At 31.8% G+C, this 19,467-nt stretch overlaps 1 protein-coding gene across 1 annotated transcript in view; it reads left to right on the top strand.

Annotated features, from left to right (window-relative positions):
- The window catches only part of LKRSDH (lysine ketoglutarate reductase/saccharopine dehydrogenase), a 166,411-nt gene that overhangs the window by 132,219 nt on the left and 14,725 nt on the right, over positions 1–19,467 (top strand). The window contains exons 14-15 of the mRNA XM_088265775.1: positions 11,062–11,311; positions 11,926–12,062. Of these exons, the coding sequence (XP_088121901.1) occupies positions 11,062–11,311; positions 11,926–12,062 (387 nt within the window). The remainder of the gene's footprint in view (positions 1–11,061; positions 11,312–11,925; positions 12,063–19,467) is intronic.

Here is a 19,467-nt window from a genome sequence, read left to right as displayed (position 1 = left end):
AAATTTCAAAGTTGTGTTAATGCAACGCGCGTAAAGACGTTATTATTAGGTCTGTTAACTATTTATTTATTATAAACATAAATTTTATACATTTATTTAAAGAACAATTTTAAAAATATTTAATTTTTTTTTGCAGAGACCCACCAAGCCACCTTGTGTGTCTTGTCAGTGGAGTTCTTTTTGTATACATTATTATTGAATATTTAAAAATAAAATAAAATTGTTTATTTAAGAAAAAATAACATATTATTTAAAAACAATATAAATCCGGGCATCGGGTTATGGTTCTGTGGTAAGTGTCGCGGTCTCTGAGTCTTCTGGGTTCGAATCCATCTAATGTTATTTGAAAGAAGAAGAAGAAGTAAAACTTATATTAAAAATGAAATACTTTTGTTTATAATATCAACATAAATATTTCTTCGTATTTGTGCTGAAAATGTTTGTAAATATAGAAATTGCTATGTATACTATTTTTCGTGTGCAAATTATAACTAAATATAAATGAATTAGTTTTAATCCCAAACTTCGAGCGCAGTTGTCAAACACGCTAACTACTATATTATAAAGTTGTATTTGTATAATTTGAGTCGGGTTGTAGGGAAGTATTATGAATTATTGCGGTTTAAAAAAAATGCAATGCTTCTGATTCTCTTTAAATATTCAAAACAACACGTTTCCGGATATTGGTAATACTGCTAGTTTCATCTGCTTACGTTTCAGGAGTGAGCCATGATTAGATTTTTTTTCTCACAAAAAACCAAAGGAATTTATCTCATTTCTTCTGAGTTCATCTGAACTCATTACAGCACCGTGTTTCTGTATTATCGAACAAATCGTATTAGGGCAAAAGCTATTCCAGCTGTAATATTCCGTACGCACTGTTAACTCTCGACGATAAAATAAACTGAAAAATATACGAAAAGCTGTCGTTAAAAATAATAAACGAAAAATGCACACAATTTATGTTTACTTTATACAGGTTTTTCAATTTAAATTGGACGTTTTATTGTATAAAAAACACATTCATATGTGCAAAATATATACCGTTAGTATAAATACCTGCCCACATATTTTTTTTAAAGACTATTAAGTGCATCAATAAGTCGTTAAGTTGGCAAGCTTACGCGGTGCGCTGTCGTTGTCTGAGCTCGCGATGTGTTCTTATGTGTTTTCAGACAAGATTTTTAATACTAATTTGAATCATGAGTACTACCTTAGTATTTACCTATACTTATTTAAAAAAATAAATAACCATTTTATAAAATACAATATACCGTCCAAATTGATTGAGTTCAAACACCGTGGTGTCATGAATCACTCAATTTTGGGTGCTTTGCTAATTTAAAAAAAACGTGGTGTTTGAAAATGATGCGGAATGCATCGAAAGACGTGTCATAATAGATTTTAAGAAATAGTGGTATTTGTTAAGTAAAACTTGAATAAAAAAGCAAAAAAAAAAATTGCAGACAGAGAGAGCGAGCATCTCCAAGTTAATACAATAATACAAAATTTGCGCATAAAACGTAAATAACTACAAAACCTGATGATGCGTTTATGACCTGTTTTATGTCTATGATAGATAGATCACAAGTTCTGTCAAGGCCCAGATTTTCATTTTCTTCTAGATGAATGTTTAAATATGATAACAAAATCTTTATATACATAATTCATAAGTGGATGAAATCTAGAATTTGTGTTCAAAAATTTCAACACATAATTTTTAAAAAAAGTTTGAAGAATTGCAGATCGAATGAGTAAAAAAAATAATTGTTTTAAATGTATGTAGAAAAAGCAGAGTGTAGCAAGTAGAAACAGGTTAGGAGTTGAAAGGGGGAGTATTTTAATTTTGTTACTTTTTTTTAACAGAATTATAAGATAAATAATATACAATAACAAAAATAATGTTTTTTTTTTAAAGTTGATAATTTATACATTTAAAAATTTATATTTCTAGACTTGGAATAGTTCGTTTTAATATGTGAGTGTATGTTGGCACTTACCCGTTTTATGTAGGTATTTTATTAATTTATTATCTCGCATGATAAAGGATTAAATGAGCGTGTTCAGAATAGGACAGCTGGACCATTTCCTGGAGACAAAGTAAAGCGGTCGTGATTATATTGTTTCCAAGTTTCCCTTCTCTCGGGGCTAACGACTTGCGAAAGAATTGGGACAAATAAAAACTTTTCAAATGGTCATATCGTTTGGAACCGGAAAACATAATAAACTAAACCGTTATCAGGATAAACCTCTCCAGGTAAAAAATATATCCCTTTATAATAATCTATATTTTTTTCATGTAGTTATCAAGCATACGCTGTTACTCAGTATGTGCATATGTGCAAGGCACTAATTGTTCTCAAACTATTGAATTGACCAACTTTGTGATTCAGTTTTAATAAACTTTTAATATAACGTAACAGAAATATTAATAAAACAATAAATGCCAATGGATTGATATTTTATTGAATTAGGGTAACTTATTACAAAATCACGTAGAATTAATTATCATAATGGTTTATTGATGGAGCGTCATTAGTCAAATTAACACGTCATTCCAACCAATTATACGCATTACAGAAATAATGTTTGATTTCCAGCAGTAAACAATTTATTGATCGCCAAACATTGATCGATGGTAGTCAAACGTAAACCAATACACTATGGAGCCATACAACCATTTCAAAAACCTTCTCACGGTTAAAAAAAACTAGTCATTGGAATGGTTTAATATTTTTTCATTTTTCAAATAGATAAGATAGATTGAATACTACAAACTCGAATTGCATTTTTGCATTTCAATTAGAAGGACACATTTCATTTCCACAAGAGCCAGATTTTGGTTTTAAAAAATGTACAAAAAAGAGCAAATTTTCAATAAATCAGTTTTGTAAGCGCGTGTATTTATTAACGGTCCTTTCAATTTCCGTCCAAATAAATACGCAGAGGGATTATGACTGCGGGTTTTACCACCTGTCTGTTTGTCCAAATCTTTATTACGAATTAAGCACAATTTAGAGTGAAGTAATCTCTGAATACTTTGCACGTAGCGACTACGTGATGACAATATTTATATTTTTACAGCTGGGATAAAAATGTCAAAAGCATCATAAATTCAATTTAAAATGTTTACGGTGGTCTTATCAGGGCAAAGATAATAAAGGTATTATAAACCTTTGAGGCGGGAGATTTATTGCGCTTGATAAGAAATAATTAGGACCCTTACGGTCGCGATAATTAATCTTACTGATCTCTCAGACTCCGCGTGGACCGATAGAAATGAACCGTAGAGGGGATTTCACTTTAAATGATGTATTATTCAGGCAAGGGTGAGAAAGAAACAGAGGTGTATCATATGGAACTGGGTAATTTTTCAAAATAAAGCATTTATATTTAATTGGGAAAATAACAAGGTTAAAACGACATTTTGGCGAAAATTATTCAATACATATTACATATACAGTCCTGGCCATATGTTTTAGGCACCCCTACAGAATTGGTTTATGTCTTTAAATACTGCAATTCTTAAAATTCTTGCAATGTTTTCGGATTGTATTGTATTAAGATGGTTTTTACCTACTACTAACTACCTGCTATCCTGACCTACGACAGTAAGGGGTATGGTTTATTCAAAACAGTCTATTTACTTATTTTAAAGGTCAGTTTTATATTTGAAACGATGCTTTCCAGTTATTTTTTTATACCTTTTATTTAAATCTTGATGATTTTTTTATTACAGTCCTACTTTACTAACATCATAAATTTTTGAAACCTGTATATGTGGAATGGTCTTAGATCTTTTCGCATACCAGTAAAGTTTTTCGATACATGCGTGAAATATGGCCGATTGTGACGCCATCGCACAGTGTGAGAATCAGCTAATCTAGCTGTACTAAATTAATAACTCCCTAACCTTAGTTATGTATACTATGTGTGATACATCATTTTAAAGGTAATGAAACCAGAAATAGAGATTAGAAATAGTTTTATTAAAATGTGTAAGTACACGGTAAAAGTATGTCATTCAAAGGTCGAGATATTATTCGATGAACCTTCCATTGTACATAATCGTTTTAAAAATAAATTATTGTTTCACTTAATAAAATAATACATTAAATTTATCACGTTTTTAATATTGGTAATTGAAAACAGAAATACAATAAAAGCTCTAACAAAAATAAAGCCAAAAAATTTGAACTCAAATAGGATATATTTAAAAATATGTTTATACATCACTGTGATTCAGTCACTTTCGCTATTTTCACTATCAGATGAACCGGAATATGGTACTTCGGGAGTTTTTAATAAACGTAGAAAATCAGAAGATAATTTACAGCTTTTTTTTGTGAAAGATTCCTCAAACTTGTTATGAAAGGGTCAGAAGATATAAAAAGGATGTGCAGCAAATCTCGTTTTGTATCCATTCTTGATATTTTACTCGTATTGTCCCTTCTAAATCTTTTGATATCTTTATGTCTAGCTTCTTCCGAAAGTTTACCGATAGGTAGAATACAAGAGTCTATAATTTTTTTACCGTGTACTAAAATTTTATGGACACTTGCAGGCATGTAAAACCAAGAATAATATTTTTAAAAAATTAGTCTTGTCTCTCACGCAAACTTATCAAAAGCATTAATATTTATGTCATATCCACAAGATAAAACCTCTAAAACAGTTTTAAATCGTTGGATCGATTCTTTATTTAACCCTGTAATAGCTGCTGTTCTTGAGAAATTTTTAGAAATTTACTTGCAGTATTGGCGTCATTTGTATTGCCAGTACCATGTTTAGGTATGTCCACTAAAACACCCATTTCTTCCCTGAATTTTTCTTGTAAAACCATTTTTCTTGATTGAAGGTTTTCTTCATCACTCTTATCTCTAATTTGCCATTTTTAATATTCAAACGATATGCAATATGCAGAAGACATGCGAAAAATCGAATCCACGCATGGAGGAGAGATATTCCAAATGAATACATATTTTGATCTGGAATTTGGGTCATAAAATTGTCATTGTTCATCTCCCGAGCAGTTGCACCACAAATATAGCATTTGTTTGAAGATTTTTATGATGAAAGAGTGCTACAAATTTGTCCATCTACCATCGTAAATAACATTTTGTGATTTTCATTCACCATAATTTCAGTTGAATTTTTTTACCCTCTCACATGTTTCTTCGAAATTTTTCAGTGGTCGTCTAATCCTAGTGCGAGTGTTATGATACGGTTGACTAACAGACGGCATAGTACTAAGAATATGCTTTGGCAAAGTAACTGATACATTGAGCCATTTAGAATTGTATTTCAAGAATGTACTCATATTTCTCTTACTTTTTTGCCAACGAACATAAAATTTGCAACATAAAGCCCTCACAAAATTATTTAAATATATTTAAGTAGTTTTATTGCACAAAGAAAAACCATAGAAGTTCATTATGTAAATGCAAATATTTTCTTTTCGCGACGCTACATCGATATCACGCCAAAGCTTAAACAATTCACTCCGAATAAAAGTTCACCCGCTCACTGAAAAAAGGGGAAAAAATTAAGGTTTGCACCTTTTGGCAGCAAAAATCTACGGGCCTAAATAGATAAAGAATGAAAATATAATATAGTGATACTTTTAGAGTGGTGTTTAAAGAAGTTTTTTTCTAAAGTCTATTCAATTTGACAAAAGTTTCTAAAAAAAAAATTGATTTTGTAATTTTGTTATAATTTTATTTAAAATAGATCGATTATATATTTGACATTTTTTAGTATAAATAATAGAGAACATACCTTGTTTTGTAGACTCCATGACAGTTTTCGTAAAAATAATCACCACAACGCATAAAACAATCATCCGAACGCACTAATAAAATCTGACTGATAACTGAAAACTCACAGCACTTCCGCCATAACAAAGTTTGCGACGCTGCCAAACTAACACATAGATTTTTACAAATCAAAATTTTTAAGTTTTATATAGATCAACCTTTCAAAATCATATTAGACATACAATTAATACTAAATGAAGATATTCATTTTAGACTTTAGTACAGCTAGATTGGCTGTTTCTCACACTGTGGCATCGGTTGCGCGAATGGAGCGGTTGGTGAAGTATATAGCTTATACCTTTTGAGCATATCTTGCATGAATGCAATATGGTTGTTCAATTATGTGCAGAATGGTGAACGTTACATAAGTGTATAAAGTGATAATATGGTCAATTTATAAGCTAAAATAATAACATGAAAATGATATTTTCCGGCGTTTCTCGTGTATGTGATTATAATCCAGGATTCGGACCTCACATACAAATGTAAAAGTTTCTGCTCAGTAAAAACTTATTTCATCTCACCAATAGATGTCTCTGGTAAAGTTCTAGTGATTCAAGTACGATGTTTCAAAATTGGATCATATATATAAAACTTCCAAGAATTTGAGTAGTGTGGCTGTCAACGATGGGTAGAATTGGTGAATATTACTCGTGTAAAGTGATCACATAAGTCAACTTATGACTGTCGTAAGCCCCGTCAATGCCCTGACTTCCATAATATTGTTTTTTAGCTTTCAAAAGGTTGATGTTTGGTTAACAAAACCTAGTTAATCTCGAATCTATTTCTGTAAATATCATAGGGATTATGAGGTTTTCCCATTTCAGCTCTGGCGTTCGCGGCTGAAAAGCTCTTAGGTAATTGACTGAACTAATTATACCGTCTTTACAAGAACTTGAAAATACATTGGCTGGCCCATTGGCACCCGGTGCTAAACCACCAATTGACATAGGGCCGGCGTCAGGCATTATACTGCCCGAGTTCTGCGGCCGAGGCCATTGATTGTCCCGATATAAATAGCTTCAAATGTTTAACTGCCCGTAATGATATAGGTAGCTTAATTTTAAAAAGGTTTGTTTAAAGTAAAAAACCCACTGTTCTGCATATTTTAAATGTTATTTATTCTTTCAACACACAAAAACACAGAAACACACATACTCGCAGTTTATTTACACATACTCAATTTATTACATGTTTTGATAAAAAATTCCTTTAAAAAAATTTATGGTAAATAATCATTTAAAATGGATAAAAACAAACAAAAATAGATAAAAAAAACCTATGTACATGGAACTCCACCGATAAGACACATGGTGGCTTGGTGGATCTTTGCAAAAAAATATTAATTATGTTTTTAAATTCTTAAATGAATGTAGGTATACGGTATATGTATTTTTATGTATAAATATAGTAAACAAATTAATGTTTCAATATAAAAATATATTTAATGATTTACGTGTATAAAGTGATCACTTAACCAGCCTATGACAGGTCAGAGGCCATGTAAATATTCAGACTTCCATATTTCTCGTCATCTTTGTTGAGGTTTCGGAATTTACTACATAGTTTAAAAAAATCGTATACACATCGCTCACTCCTTTCAAGAACGTCATAAATAAATAAAAAACTTGATTTTTCAGAAGAACGTTTGAAAATACAATACAATGTATTAAAAATAAATATCAAGACACTTATTGAACTTTTTACTATGCAACAGATCTTTTTAAAAAATATTCCATTTAATAAATATTTAGTATATTAAAAAAAAAATTAAACAATACCTTTTCTTCAAAATGCAAAATCAACACTTTCTGCCCTGTAGCGGTTAAATATAAAGTTAAAAATATGCCTCTTTTGCTGGGATATGGTACATATAGGGCATTCCGAAAACATGCACAACTGAAAATTGACGATTTTTGATTTATGACGTTGTTGAAACGAGTGAGCGACATGTAAAATTTTGAATTCAAGGGGTTAAATTAAAAAAAATATGTATATTATCGTATAAATTGACTTGATTTCTTTATCGCTCACTTCAAATGACGTGAAAAATCAGACGACAATAATCCGGACTATATCCCGTTAATAAATAAGGGTAGAAGGTGCAAAAGATCTATGGCAGGGGTTAGTACTTGGGGTTGCTTATTTATGGTGCCCCGCTCGAATAATGTATGGCGCCTACATTAACGAGACGGGTTGTATGTATACACCTGTATAGTAGCACCTAGGTACACATTGTACTGAATTCCAATCCCACTTTGGTTCGGTCGCAAACAAATCGCCAATATGCAAGACTGAACGACTAAGGGGCGACAAACATTTTCTTCGGACTTTTACACAACTGTTTATCCCATTACGAATATTAAGAACATTTACTTAATTTTTATTTTGTTGCATTTTTCTGACCCATGTCCGGACCTAATAGTGCATAGAGCACCTTATTGGATTGACGTGGTATTAGCTTGAGTGTTGATTGAATAAAACAAAGTGATTATAGCTTCAGATTTTCGGAGATCTTTATCTTATTATGTAGTTTAAGTTTTTTCCCAAATTCTGGATAAATACTTCAACTGGCAGTTAAAAAAAAACCTATGTCAACAAATATATAAATTTTGTAAACTTAACTTTTTCAAAATCTTAAAATTTCTCAAGTTTTTCACCAATTACTTTGAAATATTGATGCAACGTGGGATTCAAATACGCGCATATTTTTATTTGCTTTTGTAAAAAAAAATATTTAAAAAGCGACAGGAAAAAATGATTTTGCAAAAAAAAAATATTTTTTACCAAAATGGTAGCGCCATCTGTTGAAGGATATATCTAAACACGCAATACTAAACAAACCTAATGGTGGACGGCGCGCTTCATAAGATATACTGTTTTTTTTTTAAATACAATGTTGCTTGATAGATTAATATATTTTTTTTGTTTCACAGGCATTTTGAAATTATGCATATTGGAAATGAGATCTTTTTATTTTTATTTTATTTATTTATCCGAATGAAATACAGAAACGCGTGGCTGGGTACAGTGGTATAAGAAATACGCTGTTAATTGATGTATTTCAGATCAAAGATTTAATTATTAGGCTGATGAAATATATTTTAGTACTTTTATTTAGTTGTCTAATATTTTTCGAAGGTTTTATTATGAATAATTACCAAGAAGTATTCAATTTACGATGTGTTTTTAGTAGAAAATAATTTAATTGAAGGGTGTAAAAAAACAGTTTGATAACTTCTGAAACATGTAATTTGAATATCAAATTGAATCACTCCGTATTTTATAGTTTGCATGTTGAAATTACAATAAAGACGCCCATCTCTGAATTCCAAAATAAAAGTGCTTTGTTTTCAATCGGTTAGGAATGGAGATTATTTAACCGATGTGCTTGCACTTCATTGGCCAAAATTAAATTTCAAAGGGAGTTAAAAACCTACTGAAATATCTAAAAGAAGAATCGTTTATTTTTATATTTAATTAAATGTGTAAAAAAAACAACAACAAAGGCTGCTATTTTTTTTATTTATTAACGATATATATATAAATATATATATATATATATATATATATATATATATATATATATATATATATATATATATATATATATATATATATATATATATATATATATATATATATAATAATAATAATAATATAATAATAAAACCCTTATCCGCACCCCAATGGTGCATAGGGCACTGCGTCATATAAACGCAGTGTTATCTTGATGGTTTACACATGAAGGAAAGGTGATCAGCCCTCCGCTTCAGGTACCCAGTCCAGGGTAATATTGAATAAATATGACAGTGAAAAAATCACTTATATTTATTTTACCCCCCTTGGGAATCGAACCCGGGACCTCCAGAACGGTAGCCGAGCGTGCTGACCATTACACTACGGAGGCGGACATATATGTATACATATATATATATATATATATATATATATATATATATATATATATATATATATATATATATATATATATATATTTATATATGTATATATATATATATATATATATATATATATATATATATATATATATATATATATATATATATATATATATATATATATATATATATATATATATATATATATATATATATATATAATATATATATATATATATATATATATATTTATATATGTATATTTATATATATGTATATATATAAATATACATATATAAATATATATATATATATATATATATATATATATATATATATATATATATATATATATATATATATATATATATATATATATATATATATATATATATATATATATATATATATATATATATATATATATATATATATATATATATTGACGAATGCTTTGAAATGCTACCAGCAAGATGGAAAAAGGTCATAGAATAAAAGAAAATATATATTGTAATTAAACTTGAAAAATAAAGATAGTAAGAATATTTGATTTTTCATATTAAAAACGACATCATATCCGGGTACCCTAATATAATCATGGATAGAATTGTTGAATGTTACACTTGTGTAGTGTGATCACTGGAACCGGCCCATGAGAGTCGTGACCCCTGTAAATGCTCTGACTTCCATTTTCTTTCTTCTGCATCTATGTTGAGATGTTAAAAATCCTAATTAGAGATATTCCAGATTTGTAAACAAGTATTTGGACACACTCAAAATATTGTTGAAAAAATGTAATATTCTAACTTAAAAAAAAACCCTTATCCGCACCCCAATGGTGCATAGGGCACTGTGTCATATTAACGCAGTGTTATCTTGATCGTTTACACATGAAGGAAAGGTGATCAGCCCTCCGCTTCAGGTACCAGTCCATGGTAATATTGAATAAATATTACAATGAAAAAATCACTTATATTTATTTTACCCCCCTTGGGAATCGAACCCGGGACCTCCAGAACGGTAGCCGAGCGTGCTGACCATTACACTATGGAGGCTAATATTCTAACTAAACAAACTTAATTACCATCACGCCGCTTCCCCACAGGGATAGGCAAAGATAATAGAACGCTGTAGCACCACTATGCCTTTGCAAGCATTTTTCGCCTCTTCCATATTCATGCATCTCCTCGTATATACCCGCCGATTCATTAATTTTTCCATCCATACGTCTTCTTTTATACAACGTCGCACTCCTACTTTCATGAGTTATCTTTCTCTTTGCGAAACGCGGCCAACTGGGTACTAGCCTCAGGTAATATTCGATTGTTATTTTTGTCTTGCAGCATCTCATCTTAAGGAGGAGGCGGACTCGCTGGCCGCCCGCTACCCGGGGGTGGAGCCCGTGTACCTCAGCGTGGCCGAGGACTCGGCTGACCACGGCTCGCTGCAGGCGCTCGTGAGGCGCAGCCACGTGGTCGTGTCGCTGCTGCCCTACCACCTGCACGGCGTGGTGGCGCGCGAGTGCATCGCGGCCGGCGCGCACCTCGTCACGGCGTCCTATGTCACGCCGGCCGTCAGGCAACTGCATAAAGAGTGAGCCACTTAAATAAAAATAGACGTAATTTTAGATATCAATTGTAACCTTGTCTCAATCGTACCATGGAAGGCCTCACTTCTGTCGATTACGCATATCGAAGCCCATGAAAAGACCGCGATATTTATGATACATACCATATCGCTCACTCCTTTCAAGAACGTCATAAATCAAAATCGTTAATTTTCAGTTGTGCGTGTTTTCGGAATGCCGGAATGAAAATGTACTATATCACAGCAAAAGCGGCATATTTTTAACTTTATATTTAAACGCTACTGGGCAGAAAGTGTTGTTTTTGCATTGTTTAATTGTTTTTTTCAACATACTAAATATTTTTCAAATAGAGGAAAAACATTCAGGTTCTACCTAAAAAGATCTGGTGCACAGTAAAAAGTTCAATAAGTGGCTTCATATTTATTTTTAATACATTGTATTATATTTTTAAACATTAAAAACGTTCTCTTGAAAGGAGTGAGCGATATGTGTACGTACGAGGACTATAAAAAGCCTAATTATTGACAAATATCCATAACAAGGCCTTCAGTGTGTGCCAATGTATTGTAATAAGAGTTCCGTTTGTACGCTGTCTTAGGTCTTGATTGTATTTTTATAGAGCTTCAGATGCTGGAGTAACTCTCTTGAATGAAATAGGACTTGACCCCGGAGTAGATCATCTGTTGGCTATGGAGTGCATTGATGAGGTGAAGAATACTGGAGGCAGGATCGAGTCATTCATCTCGTATTGCGGAGGTAAGGTCATCAAATTTGTCAAGGTTGTGTCGGATTGTGCTCCCGGGGTTAGTATCGCGTTTCTCGGTTCGAACCCACTCTGCCATAATATGATAACTATTTCTAATAATGAACCGTTTAGGCTCACATTAATAGTAAGAAATTGAAGTATTTTTGTAAATAATAAAAAAAAAACACAGGTTTTTCACTTTTTACAAAAAAATTATAAAAAGACGAATTTTAAAATTTTGAATAAAAATATTTTAATTTTAAATCTTCCATTGTAATTTTTTAAAACGTATTGACTAATACGCTTTGAATTCCAATGTTAAAAAAAATCATATCCATATTGAATATTGCATAGCGCACATATCGAATCGACGGCGTTAACTTGATCGTCAATTATATCAATTTAATAAACAGTCCTGCGCTCATTTTACGAAAAAAGAGTGTTATATACTGTAGATAACGTTAGTAAAGAAGATGAAAGTAAAATAAAAATGTACTGAATGAGAATAGAAATGGGAGAGGAAAAGCAGCATTGGCTGGAATACTCGGGGTTGCAAACCCGTACTCAAAAACATAGGCTAATTTGTACACGTATGTATTTTAATATTATATAAAATTCTATGGGTGGCTGTGTATTGTCATAGCCGTTAATTTTAATACATAATTTGCACTTTCCCATTACCAAAATAATGAAAATAAGCAGCGAAAAACGAGGTGGTTTCATGCAACAGCTGATTTTAAACGACAAACCATTTAACGAGTATTGTTATACTGTTGCGTAATAAAAGTAAACGGCTGAAGGTTTAATCAATTTACAGACTTAAGTGGTGAATCTGCTGTAAAGAAGCCTTTTTTGACCCCTTTTACTACTGCTTGTACCCGGCCACGAGTTGCTGTGGCTCAGTTGGTTAAATGGAAAAGAAATATAAATATTGGGTTTCACGATGCTCGGGAAGCAATAAAAATCCACGAATCAAAATACTAACAGGCAGGATCGGTCAACAAGTATGCTGTCATTTATAAAGTAGTGTTTAGTATTCCATATGATGTTGTTACGTTCAACAGATGACGCTGCCATTGCGATAAAAATGTGTTTTGTAAAAAACATGTTTATAACTTGTCACATCTGTCCAATAATTATTTAATATTTTGAAAAAACAAACCTTCATATTTTTATTATGCAACATTGAATTAATTGTTTTATGTATTTGAAGAGAATTTAATTTCAGTACATTTTTTTTGAATCGCGCGCGAAGGCACGACCAACCTATTGCGTGGTCGTCCGCTTCTGAAATTGAATTTTGAGAATTCCCCCTTAACGAGAATTCAGTCAATATTATTGTACAAGCAAATTGATTTATGTTTAAATAGAACTGCAAATAATTTATGTTCAATTTTCATTCCGCTACTCGCAGTTTAGTTATTCTCAAGTATGAATAAATATTTGAATGAATGGATGTTTTCAAATGAATATAATTTCACGACATTCTACTGCAGAGATCAGATCAGCTCTGCAAGCGACAGAATTGAATAATGAATCTCTTGGGACTGGGAAAATCCGAAAATACATGCATAAGTCCCTCGTTACTGGCGTTATTATGGGACGGTCTCATAGACTAGAGTTAAGTACTACGAAAGCATTCAATGAATAATATTATACGTGAAATTGCACGCTTTTTAAGTAAGTACGATAGAGAAGAAACTTGAAGATATATTTTTTGTATTTTTTTGACATCTCAAGATGAACGAAGAAAAATATGGAAGTCTGGATATTTACAGGGCTTATGACCAATCATAGGCGGTTAAGTGATTGCTGGACACGCGTGGACAAATCGCTCACTCCTTTCAAGAACGTCATAAATAAAAAAACTTGATTTTTCAAGAGAACGTTTTTAAAGTTTAAAAATATAATACAATGTATTAAAAATAAATATCAAGCCACTCACTGAACTTTTTACTGTGTAACAGATCTTTTTAAGTATAACCTGAAGGTTTTTTTTCTCCATTTGAAAAATATTTAGTTTATTAAAAAAAAAATAATTAAACAATACCTTTTCTTCAAAAGGCAAAAACAACAATTCCTACCCTGTAGCGGGTAAATATTACGTTAAAAATATGCCTCTTTTGCTGGGATATAGTATATTTTCTGGGCATTCCGAACAACTGAAAATTGACGATTTTCGATTTATGACGTTCTTGAAAGGAGTGAGCGAAATATGAATCCTAATCCAACACAGATTGCTGTTATGAACTTAATGTACTGTTTCATCAGTTGATCATATAATAAATCTAGGATTTCCAAAATAACACGCATATTCAAATGCAGCATTGTGGAATATTTACATTTTTATTTATTATAAATAGAAGACCATTAACAAAAACATTTGGTAGAAGTATAAGAATTTTTCAACAATATTCTAGCTAATCGCTGGAAGCATCCATTATTCTAATATAATTCTCTAAATCACTCAAATAATCCATGAAATAGGTCATATATAGGAAATATATTCATAAGATATTTTGAAAGTATGTAAACAAAGTAAAAACTAATATTACCGTAAAGTGGGTATACATTGCACCAAAATAATGCATTTTTTCAAAAAATTGTCTATTCAGATCAGGTTTTTTACTTTTTCTGAGGTTTCAACTATTGCAATGTAATAACACATATACCTGTAACACGTCTGATATGTTTTTAAATTTTTATCAATTTTGCCTGTATTTTTTTTTTATGTTTATATTTTGGTGCAAAGTATCCCGGGGTAAAGTACAACTTTGCACCATGATATTTTCTCTGCACTTTTCGTACTAGAATCCAAATTGATGCAAAGTAAAGGCTATCCTACAAGTTTTGTTGCACCTTATGAAGGGTTTTGGCTCACAGTTCACTAAATGCAGATTATAATATTGTATAATTATGGAAAAATAAGACACTTGATAGAATTTTTTTTAAAAAAAATATTGAAAAATCTAACCAAAATGTTTTTTTTTTAATACTGAAGGTTTAAAATTATATAAAATAAAAGGTGGATATTAAAACATATCGTACTACATAGGTAATAGGAATTAAAATTAAATTAGGTCTAAATATGGTCAAGTTCCGAGACGGTAAAGAAACCTCTTTTGGATTGCATTTTCGGTTCTTTTATGGAACCCTCTACATCCTTCCAAGAATATTGAAGAAAGTCATCCTTCATCGGCCACTTCCATGATTTGAGACTCTCCTGCATGGATTTAACAGCTCTGTCGTTTTTTATTTCCAAAATCTGTCCCGGAAATTTTTCTCCTTCATAATGAAATACGACATATTCTCCCACCTTCTTTTTTACTGGTCCTAATGAAACGGAAGAACAAATACGATAACTGGTTTCAGTCATCGTTTTTGTTCTTCTCCCTCTTCTTCAAAGCTTCCGTGTGAACTATAATCAGTTAATGCTAGATATGCTGGAAGTTTCGATGCGGAAGGTGGGATCATTGATGTAGTTGGTTCAGGTAGCATTTGTGTCTCGTCAACGTTCATTTCGACATTTGGATCGTGAGCAATGCTCTTACCTGGTTCTATCGGTATCGTTTTCCTGCGTTTTAAGACTGAATTCTTTGTGTTGAATCTGTTTTCTTCCAAAAACTGTTGAAAACTCTGGCGCACGTCATCGTCATACGCTTTTAATGGCAACCGATTAAGCAACTGACTAGTTTTAGCAACAGTCAAGGTTTTATGTCTTTGCAAAAATGATCTTATCCATTCAGAGCCTGGTACGTTGTTCTTTAATATTCGTACTCTTCTGCCAAATCTATCCAAATAGGCTATTAGAATGTGGCGAATGTTAAAAACACTCACCGGGAAACCGTACTCACTCATGTCTACTATGCAGTTTACGAAGGATTGCTCTTCGCCCTTGTCACATATCGGAGGTTTTCCCACAGGTTTTGTGTGCTGACCTTTGAGCCTATAGTTAATCGTCCTTCTGGGGATTTTCTTCAGCCTTTCTTTGACTGATTGTACCATTTCAAATGGCCTCCAAACACTGCTCCACTCTCTTCGGTGTAAAATCGCAGTATCGTCTGGCATAAGGCCGCTGTTTATGTGTTCTTGACATTTTTGAAAAAAATATACCATCAGGAATTAAGTAAGTACACAAAACCTATAGATATTTAGCAAACATGTCAAGTTGTATTAGCCGTTTTAAGACTTTTCATCAAATTAATTAACTATGGCCTTTTTGTGGATACTTTGCACTTGGTGCAATGTTACCCCAAATGTGGTCAATACAAGTCAGTTCTTAAAAAAATATTATTTTTACAAAAACTTGACAATGTAACTAAAAAATACAGCATTTGAGAAAAGCAGGGCCTATCTACCTACGATTTAGAGACCACTCGCTTGTTGTAACTAGTTTCAGTATACTGATTCCACTGGATTTTTTCGGACACAATTTTCAGACAGAAAACTTTCTTTACGTTCGGACAGGAAAAACGCATTGAAGCAATAGTGACCGACTGTTACTTTTGTAAACTAAAAAGTAGATTGAAGTGCCATCTATCAGAAACAATAGAAAGTAGAATGAAAAATGACATGTATCGGATATGACCAGCTCTACAATTTCTTTACAGAAGGTGGTGCAAAGTATCACCCATGGTGCAAAGTATACCCACTTTACGGTATATGTTGAATTATTTGCATGTATATAGAACCACATTGTCCGCCTTCGTAGTGATATGCATTTTTAGCTGCCGTACTGGAGGTCCCGTGTTCGATTCTCAGGGAAGGGGGGTCAAATAAATAAATAAAAAAATCTTTTTTTTTTCCAATCTTATATTTATTTAATATTGGACTGGCACCTGAATTGGAAGGTTAATCACCTTTCCTTCTTGAATGAACGATCAAGATAACACTGCGTTTATATGATGCAGTGCCCTATGCACCATCGGGTGCGGATGAAAGTTTGAAGAAGTATATAGAATTATTATTCACCTTCGGATTTACAAAATATAAATTTTTTGTATTTAATTGTTTGGCCATCGTTAAAATGAACATTATTATGAGTAACAAGCCGGCTTCTGGACTTGGCAAGTCCCTTATTAGACTGCTTTTAGGAGAATCCACTGAACCATAACTTGGATAATTTAAAGGTCCGCCCAGTATTGTATGTCGGATGAACCCTTTTCACCATTTCTATTAAAAGGACTCCTAAATCAATATGGATTATTCGTTCTATTTACGATTTTCTACCCAAGAGTAATAAACTTCAAATTATCACAAACTTAACTTAAAGGTTTTTATCACAGGCTTTAAGGGTCATGGATTCGTTTGATGTTTAATTATTCTATTTTTAAGATTTTTTAAAACTCTTGTTCTAGGCACCTTTTTAAAGCCGTAAAAGCTTCATTGATCTGTAAAAATAAAAATGTTAATGTTCCTTTGTTCAAAATATCAAATTTTCTTGAATTATTCAGGGATTACTTTTCCATTTTCACAAACGTTGCGAATGAATTTCAATGTGTTTTTATCTAATAAAAATTGTGAGATAATAAAACCACCCATAGATTTTCGGTAAAACTGAAAAAAATTTTTTTTTTTTTTAATTCTGGTAATTTTCTAGTAAGATTATTTCGTTCGTCACGTAAAACTAACTTTATTTTCAAAATATGTATATTAAATAATTATATCCACAAACATACAATATATGAATAAATGTGATGGGCGAAACTTAATTTTTAACAACATTTTTTTTTTTCAATCTTCAATTCAATCTTGCTCATGGCGGATAGCTTGCTTTTGACTGCTGTTTAATTGTTTTCGATTGCATTGTTATTTCATAGATTTTAAAAAAATATTTTAATTGCTTCACAAGCATTGTGTAATAATGGTATATGTGTTTCAAACTTTTAAAACTTTGCACAATCAAGTTTGTCAAATACTTGAAAGCGGCCGGGTCAGGAGTCGTAATAATCGTTGAGTATGTTTGAGGAGATGCATGAATGTGGAAGAGACGAATAATGTTTGCAAAGACAGGGTGGTGTGGCCTTCGATTCTCTCTGCCTACCCCTGCGGGAAAGCGGTGATGGTCAGTTAGTTAGTTTAGGTTAGCTGGCAAAAAAAAATATTATTTAGAATTTTGTCATCTAGCCAACAAATTTGAACGAATATTAAATGATAAGAGACCTAATAATTCGTCAAATATTTTATAGATTCCGACAAAACAACATGACGCTAGTCACAGATGTATAATGCAAGAATGTTGCCTGTAACAAAAGAAAAAAAATAATTAAAATTATTTACACCCGAAATAAATATTCCCAAACAATCATATTTGGACGGGATATATGTGTCGCCTACTTTCAAAATCCGCCAGATCCATGTAAGTCAATTTTCCAAAAAATGCACGATTCACCGGGTAACATTTGTATTTAAAAGATTTGTCTATCTGTAGATAAAACATTATGAAATAAAGAATTTTAACATTTTTAAGTTTTTTTTCAGTATTTAAAAAAATACACGAAAAACCGATGATGACGTCATCTTAATCTTTGACCTATCCTCGCTCTCTGATTAGCCGATAAGGGTCAGAAGGCAAGGTCTATGAATATAGCGGAATTTGAAATACAACGCTGTTTTTAAGTATTTTTAGCAGGGTTTTCAAGTTTGTAAATATTTTAAACAATAAAACCCACAATTGGCATTCCGATGGAGTATTTATTTTAAAATCTTTTAAAATTGGATCTGGCGGATTTTGAAAGTAGGCGACACATATAGAAAATATGAGAAGCCTAGTATAAATGTTCGTATTTCAAATTTATACCCTGTACGTACTCGTACACACAATTTATTAGAATACAACAGTGTTTTTCTGATGATTTTTCCGCCGTATTTTTTCCTATGGATCCGAGATAATATACGATTTACATATCCGCTCGTATCAGAGTGAATTATTGGTATCCTTTATCATTCGATAAATCATACGTAGAGGGGTCCTTTCTAACATAATATCCAGGATTCGCACCTCATCCATAGTATTCCATTCCACAACCATTCTCTTCATCTCTCCTGGTACCCTCATAACTCAGTCTCAACTCCGTTTTATTCCCTTCGCACGTTTAACCGCTGACCGCGAAATGAGGGCTTAAATTTGTAAGGACTAACTCGTGGTTAAAATTAAACAAACGGTTATCGCAAAGAATAAAATGTTTATCAACACGTACGGTTTACGTGATGGAATTTAACTTACTTAAACACCTAGCTTTGGTAGTTACTTAAAATAAATGTTTTCGACTTATTTTGTTATTATGTACCAACTAAAAAACAAGCATAATTTATATAAATACATTTATATAAACTCACTCAGCCTTCTCCTTGTGTCCAGTTTAGAACAAAGGCCTCCTTGGACTTGTACAGTTGTCTGTTGGAAGCGACTCTCTT

The sequence above is a fragment of the Brachycentrus maculatus genome, unplaced genomic scaffold (assembly GCF_059751285.1).
Source record: "Brachycentrus maculatus isolate JH-2025_06_01 unplaced genomic scaffold, ASM5975128v1 h1tg000258l, whole genome shotgun sequence".
Taxonomy (NCBI): domain Eukaryota; kingdom Metazoa; phylum Arthropoda; class Insecta; order Trichoptera; family Brachycentridae; genus Brachycentrus; species Brachycentrus maculatus.
This window is presented reverse-complemented; position numbering and strand designations above follow the sequence as displayed.